Source organism: Oncorhynchus kisutch, linkage group LG26 (genome assembly GCF_002021735.2).
Source record: "Oncorhynchus kisutch isolate 150728-3 linkage group LG26, Okis_V2, whole genome shotgun sequence".
NCBI lineage: Eukaryota > Metazoa > Chordata > Actinopteri > Salmoniformes > Salmonidae > Oncorhynchus > Oncorhynchus kisutch.
The window spans coordinates 9,509,383-9,521,913 of NC_034199.2; the positions used below are offsets into that span (position 1 = coordinate 9,509,383).

General features: G+C 40.8%; 1 protein-coding gene across 2 annotated transcripts; it reads right to left on the minus strand.

The window, feature by feature from the left end:
* Positions 1-1,582: 1,582 nt before the first annotated feature.
* Positions 1,583-8,229, minus strand: bcs1l (BC1 (ubiquinol-cytochrome c reductase) synthesis-like). Of its 2 annotated transcripts, XM_020461937.2 has the most exons (8): positions 8,051-8,229; positions 7,350-7,728; positions 5,480-5,619; positions 5,117-5,311; positions 4,914-4,977; positions 4,481-4,653; positions 3,786-3,903; positions 1,583-3,685 (listed from the first exon to the last, which is right to left on the minus strand). In XM_020461937.2, the coding sequence occupies exons 2-8, from the start codon at positions 7,667-7,669 to the stop codon at positions 3,433-3,435; spliced, it is 1,263 nt and encodes a 420-aa protein (XP_020317526.1). In that variant the 5' UTR covers positions 7,670-7,728; positions 8,051-8,229; the 3' UTR covers positions 1,583-3,432. The 2 variants fall into 2 exon arrangements, with proteins under 2 accessions (XP_020317526.1, XP_020317527.1); XM_020461938.2 differs by having other exon boundaries at positions 7,350-8,220.
* Between the last annotated feature and the right edge of the window lie 4,302 nt (positions 8,230-12,531).

Here is a 12,531-nt window from a genome sequence, read left to right on the forward strand (position 1 = left end):
GTCTTCCACAATCATGTTTAATCAGTCGTGTTATAGCTGATCTGGGGGGGAAAAAACTCCAGGATCAGATTTGCCCACCCCTGCCTTAGAATATTACTAATCTATTCAATAATTAAATGTGATAATTGATTACATGGGAGGCTATTTGAGAAAAAAAATAAACATTTACATCATATTCATAGCTTTACATGATTCATTAGATCAGTACATTAGATCAGAGCTTGAAGTGAGAAGAAACAAGCGGACTGACCATGCGGACTGACCATTTTTAGTAGGCAGATAAGCAGCGCCAGTAGATCAACGGCCACGATCAGTACAACAACCATTCCCACGGCAATTAGTGTAGTAGAGGGCCTAGGGGCTGGAGACTCTGAAATAACAGATGTGCAATTGTAGTACAAGTTTTAAGTGGACGTTAAATATATGTGGATTTGGATCAATGAGAACTTTGTGTACAAAGATAATGTCTTACCTTTCCAGCTCTCTGGTGATTCTCCAGAGCCTCGGTATTTACACTTGTAGAATCCCTCATCAGTCTTTGATGCTGAGGGGATGGTCAACTCTCCTGTAGTCTGGTTCCCGATGGAGTGATCCATCTTTATAAAATGTTGGGATGGAATCGGAGGGAGTAGTCTTATTTCTACAGCAGAGCCACATATTTTCCCTGTCACAGGATGCGTAGGAATCTCCAAGGTCACATTACCACCTGTACAACTGCAGAACAATCATATTATGCTGTACATCAACCCCATTATTATACAATTGGAAAGTAGTTATTAAACTACTACGTAACAACATGATAATGACACTGTTACCATAGTAATTACAGCTGTACTACACAGGTATAGAGCAACTTTGTCAAACGTTAGCCAACTCAGGTCGACACCCTGTCACTTCTCCTGACTCTGTCGTGAACCTCTTCAATCTCCATCCATGAAGACTTTCCTTAACCTCACAGCGCAGCGAAAGACTCTGGTTCCTAACGTGTTGAACTCTTGTCAGGATTCATCTTCAGCAAGGTTAGGGGAAGCCCATATGAAACCAATACGGACTAGGTCAGACTGACCTGCTAACCAGAGAAACTGAGTTTTGCTGTCTCTTGTTTAACAGCCACCTCTCCCAGCTTTACACTTGTATCTTCCTCTATCGGTTAGTTTAACAGAGCTGAAATTGTAGCAGGGCCCAGGGGATTCATGGGAAGAATCTTGTCCCAGACGAACTTGCAGCCTGTAGAAGAGCCCTCAACCCCACAGCTCAGTCACCGAGTCTCCTACATTCAGCCACCATTTTGAAACATTTGCTACAGCTCTGGGCCTCTCTGTATGGGGAGATGCATTGGAAATGTTCACAATGTACTTCACAGCTGAGCATCTTACATCAGCCTTACCAGTCCTTCTAAAACATCCTAATTTATGTGTTAGATATACTTACCTGACACAGTAAGATTAATAACATTGCTTACAAATCAAATTTGAAGCTGCGAGCGTGCATGTGTATAGTTTGAAAATGGCATGTGTATATCCTGCTCTTGTCACACCAATACAAGTGTAGACATCCATGTAAAATGCTGAAACAAAAGGGATTCTGTATTCATGATCTGTATTGGAATTTACTGACGTATCATTCAATCTCCATTTATAGTCCCAGTCAGTGGCTCCTCCATCTTCTGTCATAACTAAACAATGACAGTCTCTCTTTTGAATATCTGAGTCCAGTTTGGCTGCAGGGTGAAGAGCAGCCACAAGTCTCTCTGGCAAAATTTCAGAGAAAAAAAAGAAAGATATTATAACGGAATTCAATTAATAGTGTGAAACTGAAATATGGCCAAAACATCAGATGAAAAGGATGGATGGATAGAAGATCAAAGTCAGTTTTTTGGTCAATTGCACATAGGTCCAACCGAAATTACATCTGCTTTTAACCCAACCCCTCTGAAAGACACACATACAGGTTTTGGAGAGGTGCTGGGGGCAGCCACACGAGCTGTTGTTGTGGGGAGTTCATTACCTTTGTCAATGGCACAACGGGAGGCAATGGCATCTAGGACTTGATACGAGCAACCCTCCGGTTGCAAGCTCACTTCCCGCAATATTTTCCCCATCGGAACCAGGATTCAAACTAGCAACCCTCCGGTTGATGGCACGCTCTCTAACCGCTTGGCTACCTGCCACCCCATAAGCTGGAGATATGAAGGGATGGAGAATCTATCTGACTTTACTACAGAACATCCCATTGGGCAACCAGCTTAGCCCGCTGGGTAATTGCTGGGGGGGGGGGGGGGGGGGGGATCCTTCATCTTGACTGTATCCAGAGTAGGTGAATGTAGAGTAATTAGTACTAAAACACAAATAAATGTCATTAAATGACACAACTCATCTAAAATAAAATAAACTAAGTATACAATTATGTTGTAAATCAAGGAGAAAATACAATAGTGATAAACCCAAATGATTGGCACATACACTTACAGAAGCGACCCTATCTCCATTCTCATCCAAACAGTGTGACACCTATGTAAACTGCTGTATATATATATATATATATATTGTAGACCTCCTCCACTTCCTAAATAAAGTCAGCTAGGTTGCATAAGACACAGAGCAAAAAATACAGAAAAAACATTGCACGTATTAACATTTGATCTCTACTCAACGTATCTTTCTGTGGAGCTTACTCTTACAAAGAGGAAGTAGAGGGGCTTAACTTTACATCTTGGACCTGTTCAGAGTTGGTCAGTTACGAGCAATGACTGTTAGTACATTATATAATTACTGGATTAGTTTCTACAGTAATTATATCGTAATATTGCAGTACTTAGTTTTCTCCCAATCTCAAAACTCAGTAATACAGGTACCAACCAACCTCAAATTAATAACATTGTATAAGCTAGGGATATCAATACTTAAGCAGTTGCCAAACACAGATTGTGACAGACTTCTCAAATCAACCAATGAGAAAGGCTACCTAGGTGAAGGTAGACTTATGCCAATCTGCAATCAAATGCAGAGTGGATTTGAGAAATGTGTTTGATTTGCACAGCAGCGTGTCCCGGTAGGAGGGAGTTGAGACTTGTTATAGAAGTGTGCTTCTGTGAACTGGATGGCTTCTCAGACAGAATTTCCATTGAATTATCAAAATTCTTAGAATTCGGAGTGTAATACATGACACAGCCCTTTTACTTTGAATCTCTATATACTGTAAATACCACGTCAATAGTACCAACTTACTCATGTGCCTTTGATTTGATTTAAAACATGTTTAATTTACACTCACTCACTTTTATTCAGTATGTGACTTTGCAATAAAAAAGCACATAAAAAGTTTGAGAAGTTACAGCATTTTCCGTCTCAAACAGAGTTCCTTTAACTTCTCCATTCGTGTCAAATGACGACTTCTTCTGTGACCTTCCTTCCCAGAGTCTTTTAAGTCTCCTCACTCCTTCATCTTGGCCACGTTGTCTATGGAGCCCATTGGGTCCATTTTGAACAGCATGAAGTGCCCCTGCACCTGGGCAGCACTGATGTTGGGGTGGGTGGCCAGCGCGCTCTCCGCAAAGCGGTCCCCCTCTGTGGCCGACTCAGCTGGGTAGAAGCGTCGGAACATCTGGGTGAGCTGCCAGTGGGTGCAGTGGCCCACATATTGTTTCAAGTCCACACGGCCCGGCCTGATTAGAGCTGGGTCCAACCTATAGGGATGAAGGGAGATGGTAGTCAGGATACACAAAGGATTAGATCATAATACAAAATGTTGCTAGATACTGTATTAAATCTCAAGGTGGCTCATACCTGTCTATGAAGTTGGTGGTCATGAAGACTATTCTGGCCTCTGAAGAGGCCACTCCATCCAGAGCATTGAGGAGGCCACTGAAGGTCAACCTGCCCATGCCCTGGTAGGCCAGAGGGCCTGTGGGACAGAGAGATGCAATAATGAGTCCTAAAGAGCAACCGAACTGGAAGGAAGAGTATTGTTTTTATTTTATTAAACCTTTATTAAAGTAAAGAGTCTTGATCGAACATCCCCATAGTAAGCATAGTGAATGACAATCAAGTAAACATTAACTAACCAACAGTTGAAGGCGGAAGTTTATATACACTTAGGTTGGAGTCATTAAAACTCCTTTTTCAACCACTACACACATTTATTGTTAACAACCTATAGTTTTGGCAAGTCGGTTAAGACATCTACTTTGCGCATGACACAAATCATTTTTCCAACAATTGTTTACAGACAGATTATTTCCCTGTATTACAATTCCAGTGGGTCAAAAGTTTACTTACACTAAATTGACTGTGCCTTTAAAGAGCTTGGAAAATTCCTGAAAATGATGTCATGGCTTTAGAAGCCATTGGCATCATTTGAGTCAATTGGAGATGTAGCTGTGGATTTATTACAGACCTCTACATGCTCTACATGCTTTGGAAGTAGGAAAACCGGCAAGATCGGCAGTGTTTCAAATACTTGTTCTCCCCACTGTACATACTTTCGGTGGGCAGCAGCTCTCGGCTGACGAAGGCGGCGTCCACGTCCTCCAGCAGGATGATACTCTGCTGCGGCGCCACGCTCAGCAGGTGGTTGAGGCGGTCGTCAGACAGGCTGCGGTCGCTCAGACTCATCAGGCAGATGCTGTAGCCCAGCTCTCCAGCCAGGGCAGTGCTGAAACACACAGACAGAGCATGCAACAACAAAACATTCAGTTCAAGGAGGCTAATGCCATCTCGGTAAACTGGGCCAATTGACAACAGCAAAGGTAAGTGGAAAATCATGTCAACTTTGTATTTTGAGAGATCTATCCCTTTAAACTGAATACATTTTATAAGGGATTATACACAGATAACTGTGGAGAGTAAACACCACTAACACGAAGCTTCAAAGCAAGGTTGGGGCTGCCATACTACCATCATCAGCATACTCACATGAAGCTGCTTTTCCCACAGCCTGGAGGTCCATACAGCAGATAACCTCTCCTGTAGGGGATCCCTGAATGCAGAACACAAAACACAACCACATTAACCCTGACAAAACCACACACTCATCTGCTTGTATGGTGAAAAGGAATGGGGTCAATTCAATTTCAAAACAGCTATTCATTTGTCATTAATTACTGAATTGGAATTACCTCGGTCTGTGTACCACTTGGGGTTTCCGATGAACTCCTTCACATCATCTACAATCCTATCGGCCAAGCCCTCTTCCAGGACCACTGAGCTGAGGGGCCGTCGTCGCCGTGGGAACCCAAAGGGCCTCCACTCGGAGCCCAGGGCCGTGTACATCACCGTCCGACCCTCCTCCTGCTTCAGAGCCAACTCCCTGGCTGCATCACACCCAAACAGACAGACAGAGCCAATCAACTCCATTTCACAAGCTAGTAATACAGCCAATCTCCCTTATCTGCAACAGCCAATCAAATCAGATATCAAGTTGTGTGCACATTTTCCTGGGCCACTCTCAGTGTCTACTTGTCTAGATGATTCTAGTGTACCTTCTTGCAGGATGTTGAAGAAGACGTCTCTGTTTCTGCCCATGGCAGTGAACGTGACTGACTCCCAGGGAGTGCCTGTGTGGAGATCCACCATCTGTTTCTCTCTGGTCCTCTCCACTCGGATCCACTTCCTCCCATACCTGCACTCAAACAGGGATGGCAGTCAGCACAATGTTTACCAACTCACATTCTGAAACAAAAGTGTTTTTCTAAATTCTGGTATGTGTTGCTACGGAGCTGTGTACATATACAGTCAGGTCCAAAATAATTGGCACCCTCGATAATGATGAGAAAAAATAAAATAAAGTGAAAATTTTATATTAATACAATTGCTCAAAGAAGGAGAGGCAACCAGTTTTCTGCTAAAATGTCCTGATACTGGGTAAAGTTCATGACGCTGTTGACCTTAACAAAGACCCCGTGTGGCTCAGTTGGTAGAGCATGGCACTTGCAACGTTTGATTCCCACAGGGGACCAGTAGGGCTGGGAATTGCCAAGGACCTCACGATACGATATTATCACAATACTTAGGTGCCGATACGATATGTATTGCGATGAGATACTATGATTTTATTAAGATTAGATGTTCCAATCCTATTTCTCACCATATGTCTGCTGCAGAGGGATAAAAGAGAGCCATGAGAAAACTAGTTTTGATCATTCATGGAAATAAAAGTGCTGAAAACAAATTGGCTCCATATTTAAAAAGAAGATGGAGAACAAGCTATGAAGGAAAGACACAAGTTTTGGTGCAGGTACAGCCAAAAAGCGCCAAAATATTGCAATATTGTCAAAATGATACATAAAAAATTATATCCCGATATGTAACCTCATCAATATTTTCCCCCCAATCACTAAGTAGGTATGGGGTTCTTTTATGAATATGCATATTTCTTTCTACGCAAAACTCAAAGAGCTCTATTTTCATGTAATCGGACCATAGCATCAGTTCCAATCCAAGTGCCAATGCCATTTAGCAATCTCCAGGCGTTTACATTTGTTGGATGACATCAAAAAACATCTCTTTCGCCACACACACACCAGTGTTGGGTTTTGCATCGAAATAATGATATTCAGAAAATAACCACTTACCTACTGTAAAATATGGTGGTGGATCTTTGATGTTACTGGTCCTGGTGCCCTTGTTAAGGTCAATGGCATGATGAACTTACCCAGACAGTAGCAGGACATTTTAGCCAAAAACCTGGTTGCCTCTGCCAGGAGGCTGAAACTTGGCCGCAAGTCAATCTTCCAGCGAGACAAAATCCACACAAAAAAATGTTAATTGACCACAAAATCTACATTTTGCAAAGGCCATCTCAGTCTCTGGACTTGAATCCCATTGAAAACCTGCGGTTTGAATTGAAGAGTGCCGTCCGTAAGCTCAGACAAACGATATAACGGATCTGTGAAGATTCTGTATGGAGGAATGATCTAAAATCCCTCCCAAGACTCAGTGCTGTTATCCTCGCAAAGCGAGGTATTAAAAAGGTACTGAAAAAATAGTTTAAGCCCCATCTTTTTTAGACAAATTATTACTTATTAAAAAAGACATCTTTCTCTGAGTATAAAACATATTTTGAGCACACAATATAGCTCAGTATGTTCATTTCTTTTATAGTGCATTTTTTGCTCATCTTTATCAACGGTGACAATTTTGGACCTGACTGTGCCTACCCCCTACCTGTGAAGAGATGTCCTACTGTATAGTATCTGTTGGCAATGTTAAGTTCCGCATACATTTTCTCACATCAGCTCAGAGAAAAACAGAGCAGAACTATGAGAGTCCACTACGACAACTAATCAGACAACTAATCTCTAACTAATCAGAGAGTACAGTCAGGATTATTGAGTCTTGTCAACATTTTACCAGATTATGTGGTTGCCAGGGCTGGGGTGGAAGTCAAACTGTGTGTGTACCCGTCCACTCTCGTGCTGCATGTAAGAGGTCTCCACACTCAGGTGCTGCGTGTGCTTGGCGTGCTTGGTGATCCAGCTCAGCAGCCAGTGGTAGCTCTTGTCCCGACTGGGCACCTCCAGGGTGATCATGTAGTTCCTCCGGAAGAAGATCATCCCAAATTGAGCTGATTTCCTGGCCACAGCAATGGCCGAGCCCACCCCCACCAGTCCAAAGCCAGCCCCAAAGTAAGGGTTGTCCTTCAAGGCATCCACGAAGTCCGATAGAGGCATGGTCCTTGTGTTTCCTAGCTATGTAGCTAGGCTACTCAGAAGCTATACAACACCTCGACCTAGAAGAAAAATAAGACTTTCTTACAGCTAGCTAAATTACAGTCAGTATCATTATTAGTTAGCTAGCTAAAGAGGCTCAGGCTGGTTGGATGTCTTGCTCTGATCACGCCGGTAAATTTAACTGTCAGAATGTTGTAGCAACAGACAGAAGATTTGAGATTTTGTGCAAATAGAGAAGCTAGCTTGTTAGCTGGCTATATTATAGCTTTCGGACACAACATCGGGAGTTGTGTAAATCAAATCTGTTTATTGATTATTTATTGGTTGGAGTTCAACCAATACACAGACACCTGATGTTGGGTCCCAACATTTATTACATACGTTATGAGCATCCCAAAGAGGTGTCCTCACAGTCTTCCCTTTCCAGTCTCATTCCTAGAACCATGGCATCCTTGGCCTTGTTACACTACAGATTTGGCATATAATTTCCACAGTGCTGTGGCGATGCTGTGGTTTGGTTCATCAGCGTCTCGTCAGCAACACTAAAAAGGTACTTCCGGGTCACGGAATTTCGAAAATGTTTCTAATAAAAGTCCCCAACGTAATATTAGAAAACTGTCAATAACCTGTATTTATTCACGATATATGGAAATTGTCTAAACATGAACAACTATTTATATTGGTTCATATTTAAGTGACATAGTAAACTACAAAACAACTAATAGTAGACTACAAAACAACTGATAGTAGACTACAAAACAACTGATAGTAGACTGCAAAACAACTGATAGTAGACTGCAAAACAACTGATAGTAGACTACAAAACAACTGATAGTAGACCGCAAAACAACTGATAGTAGACTGCAAAACAACTGATAGTAGACTGCAAAACAACTGATAGTAGACCGCAAAACAACTGATAGTAGACCGCAAAACAACTGATAGCAGACTACAAAACAACTGATAGTAGACTACAAAACAACTGATAGTAGACTACAAAACAACTGATAGTAGACTACAAAACAACTGATAGTAGACCACAAAACAACTGATAGTAGACTACAAAACAACTGATAGTAGACTACAAAACAACTGATAGTGGAACCGAGGGACATTTCTGCAGAAAGCATAGGCGAATACCTTGTTGGTTCAAATCAACAGAGCAAAGCATGTAATATATCTTATAATTCAAAAGCCTCTTAACATTCAAGCTTTCATATAACCCATGCCCCAAAGACAAAAATGGACATGTCTTGGATCAAATTACCTAGAAGCTTTACTCTACCTTGCATATTGTGTGATTTCCAGTATAGTTACAGTTTCAGAATACCCATTTGTGAAATTTTATACATGTCATGGCCAGCTTTGGCATGTAAACTGCCCCCGAAACATCAAAGTCGTCAGTGTGCTATAGTTTAGAATTACTCAACAAATTGCTGCACAAAGACAAATTTTGTCTTGTTGAACATGACCGGATAAGGAGTGCAGGGGTTCTCCACTTTGGTATGAAAGTAGTCCTACACTGTCAAATGCAAGGAATGTGATTCCTCTAAACTTCAAGACATTCCTCAGCCAACTCGAAGGAAACTGAGAATTTTGGTACAATAACCAATGGAAACCGGTTCAGTGATAAGATAATAGATGTGTACCTTGATTTTGTAAAATATCATTTGGAGGATCACTTTGTGTTGATCTGCCCCGCTTCCTTTGTTAGCCAACAGTTACAGAATCTCTGTGCCACCAATTGTGCAAGTTCTCCCACTTAAAAAGATGAGAGAGGCCTGTAATTTTCATCATAGGTACACTTCAACTATGACAGACAAAATGAGAAAAAAAATCTAGAAAATCACATTGTAGGATTTTTTATGAATTTATTTGCAAATTATGGTGGAAAATATGTTTTTGGTCAATAACAAAAGTTTATCTCAATACTTTGTTATATACCCTTTGTTGGCAATGACAGAGGTCAAACATTTTCTGTAAGTCTTCACAAGGTTTTCACACACTGTTGCTGATATTTTGGCCCATTCCTCCATGCAGATCTCCTCTAGAGCAGTGATGTTTTGGGGCTGTTGTTGGGCAACACGGACTTTCAACTCCCTCCAAAGATTTTCTATGGGGTTGAGATCTGGAGACTGGTTAGGCCACTCCAGGACCTTGAAATGCTTCTTACGAAGCCACTCCTTCGTTGCCCGGGCGGTGTGTTTGGGATCATTGTCATGCTGAAAGACCCAGCCACGTTTCATCTTCAATGCCCTTGCTGATGGAAGGATGTTTTCACTCAAAATCTCACTACACATGGCCCCATTCATTCTTTCCTTTACACGGATCAGTCGTCCTGGTCCCTTTATAGAAAAACCGCACCAAAGCATGATGTTTCCATCCCCATGCTTCACAGTAGGTATGGTGTTCTTTGGATGCAACTCAGCATTCTTTGTCCTCCAAATACGACGAGTTGAGTTTTTACCAAAAAGTTATATTTTGGTTTCATCTGACATTCTCCCAATCTTCTTCTGGATCATCCAAATGCTCTCTAGCAAACTTCAGACGGGCCAGAGGAGTGGAGGACAGAGGAGCCTCTTAAAGAAGAAGTTACAGGTATGTGAGAGCCAGAAATCTTGCTTGTTTGTAGGTGACCAAATACTTATTTTCCACCATCATTTGCAAATAAATTCATTAAAAATCCTACAATGTGATTTTCTGGATTTTTTTCTCATTTTGTCTGTCATAGTTGAAGTGTACCTATGATGAAAATTACAGGCCTCTCTCATCTTTTTAAGTGGGAGAACTTGCACAATTGCTGGCTGAATAAATACTTTTTTGCCCCACTGTACATAACTACCTCAAATTCTCCAGTATCCCTGCTACTTTCTCGTGTTTTACTTATTTCTTGTGTTTTGAAAAATAAATGACTTGATACTATTTGATATTAAATAGTGCATTGTTGGGAAAGAGCTAGCAAGTAAGCATTTCACTGTACTTGTGCATGTGACAAAACTTGAAACTTCTGTGTAACTGTTGATCAATTTCGTTAATTAACTTCAATGTGATGAATACTTGCATTTCTCTTGACTTTTCAAATAAACATATTGTAGGTTGTATTTTTTCCAGTGTCTACCAGAAGGAAGATTATAAGATATGTCTTTTACAATATAAGCTATTTTGGAATGACAATATATGCATCTTATGACACAGTGCTATATTTGAGCCCTATAGTGTCCGGGCACCCCATTTTAAGCAGTTTGTTTTGGCCACAGTTAAAGTCCATTAATGCTTCATATGACTTAGCTTTTAATTCAAACTCACCCTACTGAGTCTTTTCCCATCTCATTTTAGCTGAGACAGGTAGTAGACAGTCCAGTACAGTATATTGCATAGAAAGCAATAGTAATGGTGTCTTTTTGTAGGCACTAACTCCGCCATGGTTTGTTGTACAAAGCCTATGAGGAAAAGACTAGAATTTTTATACGCGGAAAATAAGGTCTTCGGTAAACACAGGCTTTGGAGATCTTATACGTTTTGTTCTAATAAAAATAATCTTCAGCTAATCAGCTAATGTTACCTTTTGTGAATTTTGAAGCATTTATGTATTCAGAAAAAACTTAAGACTTCATCATTCATAAAGGTAATGTTAACTGATTGATACTATCTCATAGAACAAAACGTATAAGATGACTTCAGTCTTAATTTCAGTGTTTATCCCAAAACCCTTTTCTTTCCCCATAGGAATGGCTGAATGAACCAGAGGTAATTAAATACTGTTTTTTAAGACTACCAGCTGGCAAGCTCTATTGGGGGCTATGGAGGGGGCAGAGTAAAAAGCCAGTAGCAGTTCACATGACACAGTCCCCCTCCAAAACTAAACGTTTGGTTAGTAGTCTGACTTGTCTCTTATCTCTTTCACTCCCCCGGGGTTCTGTGTCTATGAATCTCTTTTAGCCTTGATGCGCTTTCTCATAGACACCCTGTTTTGACTGCAATAACTCACACATCTCTCAGACTGTTTCTTATAAGAAGCAGAGGCTAGAAAATAACTGTGGAACAATATTAAACCTTATAATGCATATATATATATATTGCTAATCTGTAGTCCAGGACTCTATCGATGTAGTGAGGGAGGGGTCTTATAGCCCTTCCCCTTCTATTAATACAACATTAACATAATCAATTATCAAATCAAATTTGATTATTATAATACATCAAAAATTTGCAGCCCCTATTATGACCCCAAGGTGACCCCCATCAGCTTTAAGCCACAAGATGATGCTACAAGGTTAAGACACGAGGCTTTCAGCCACTACAGGATGCTACTAGGATAAGACACGAGGCTATAAGTCACTTGGCCATATAATCATCCAGGTATACATCTCAAGCAAACTGGAGAAAAAAATAAAATAAATGTGATAGGATCCTGTAGTTATAATTTTGTACGAATTTTAACATTATGCTCTATGACTATGCAAAGCTGCCAAAAAATATTGATTTCACAGGATGCTGCTGAGGGGAGGACAACTCATAATAATGACTGGAATGGCGTGAATGTAATGATATCAAACACATGGAAACCATGGGTTTTATGAGTTCGATACCATTCCATTTATTCCCTTCCAACCATTACCTTCCCAAATAAGGTGTCACCACCAAACTACCGTATCGTATCATACAGCGTTTTACTGAATACTTTTATTTTGAAGGCAAACCGGATAACTGGAAGTCTTAAAGTTGCTATCGGGACACTAATGTCACGGATAGAACAAATAGTTATTCAAAATCGTTGTTCATGTTGTTGCCGTGAATCATGTGGCGACCTCTATAATGCTTCCGGTGTTCTATGAAAATAGCTCCGTCTTTTCAGGGCGCAG

Excerpts from the sequence above, each read along its gene's own strand:
- bcs1l (XM_020461937.2), bottom strand. The coding sequence starts at position 7,669 with ATGCCTCTATCGGACTTCGTGGATGCCTTGAAGGACAACCCTTACTTT. Across the intron at positions 5,312-5,479 it reads CTTCAACATCCTGCAAGAAG|CCAGGGAGTTGGCTCTGAAG; the intron begins GTACACTAGAAT and ends GGTGTGATGCAG. Across the intron at positions 3,686-3,785 it reads ACCACCAACTTCATAGACAG|GTTGGACCCAGCTCTAATCA; the intron begins GTATGAGCCACC and ends TCATCCCTATAG.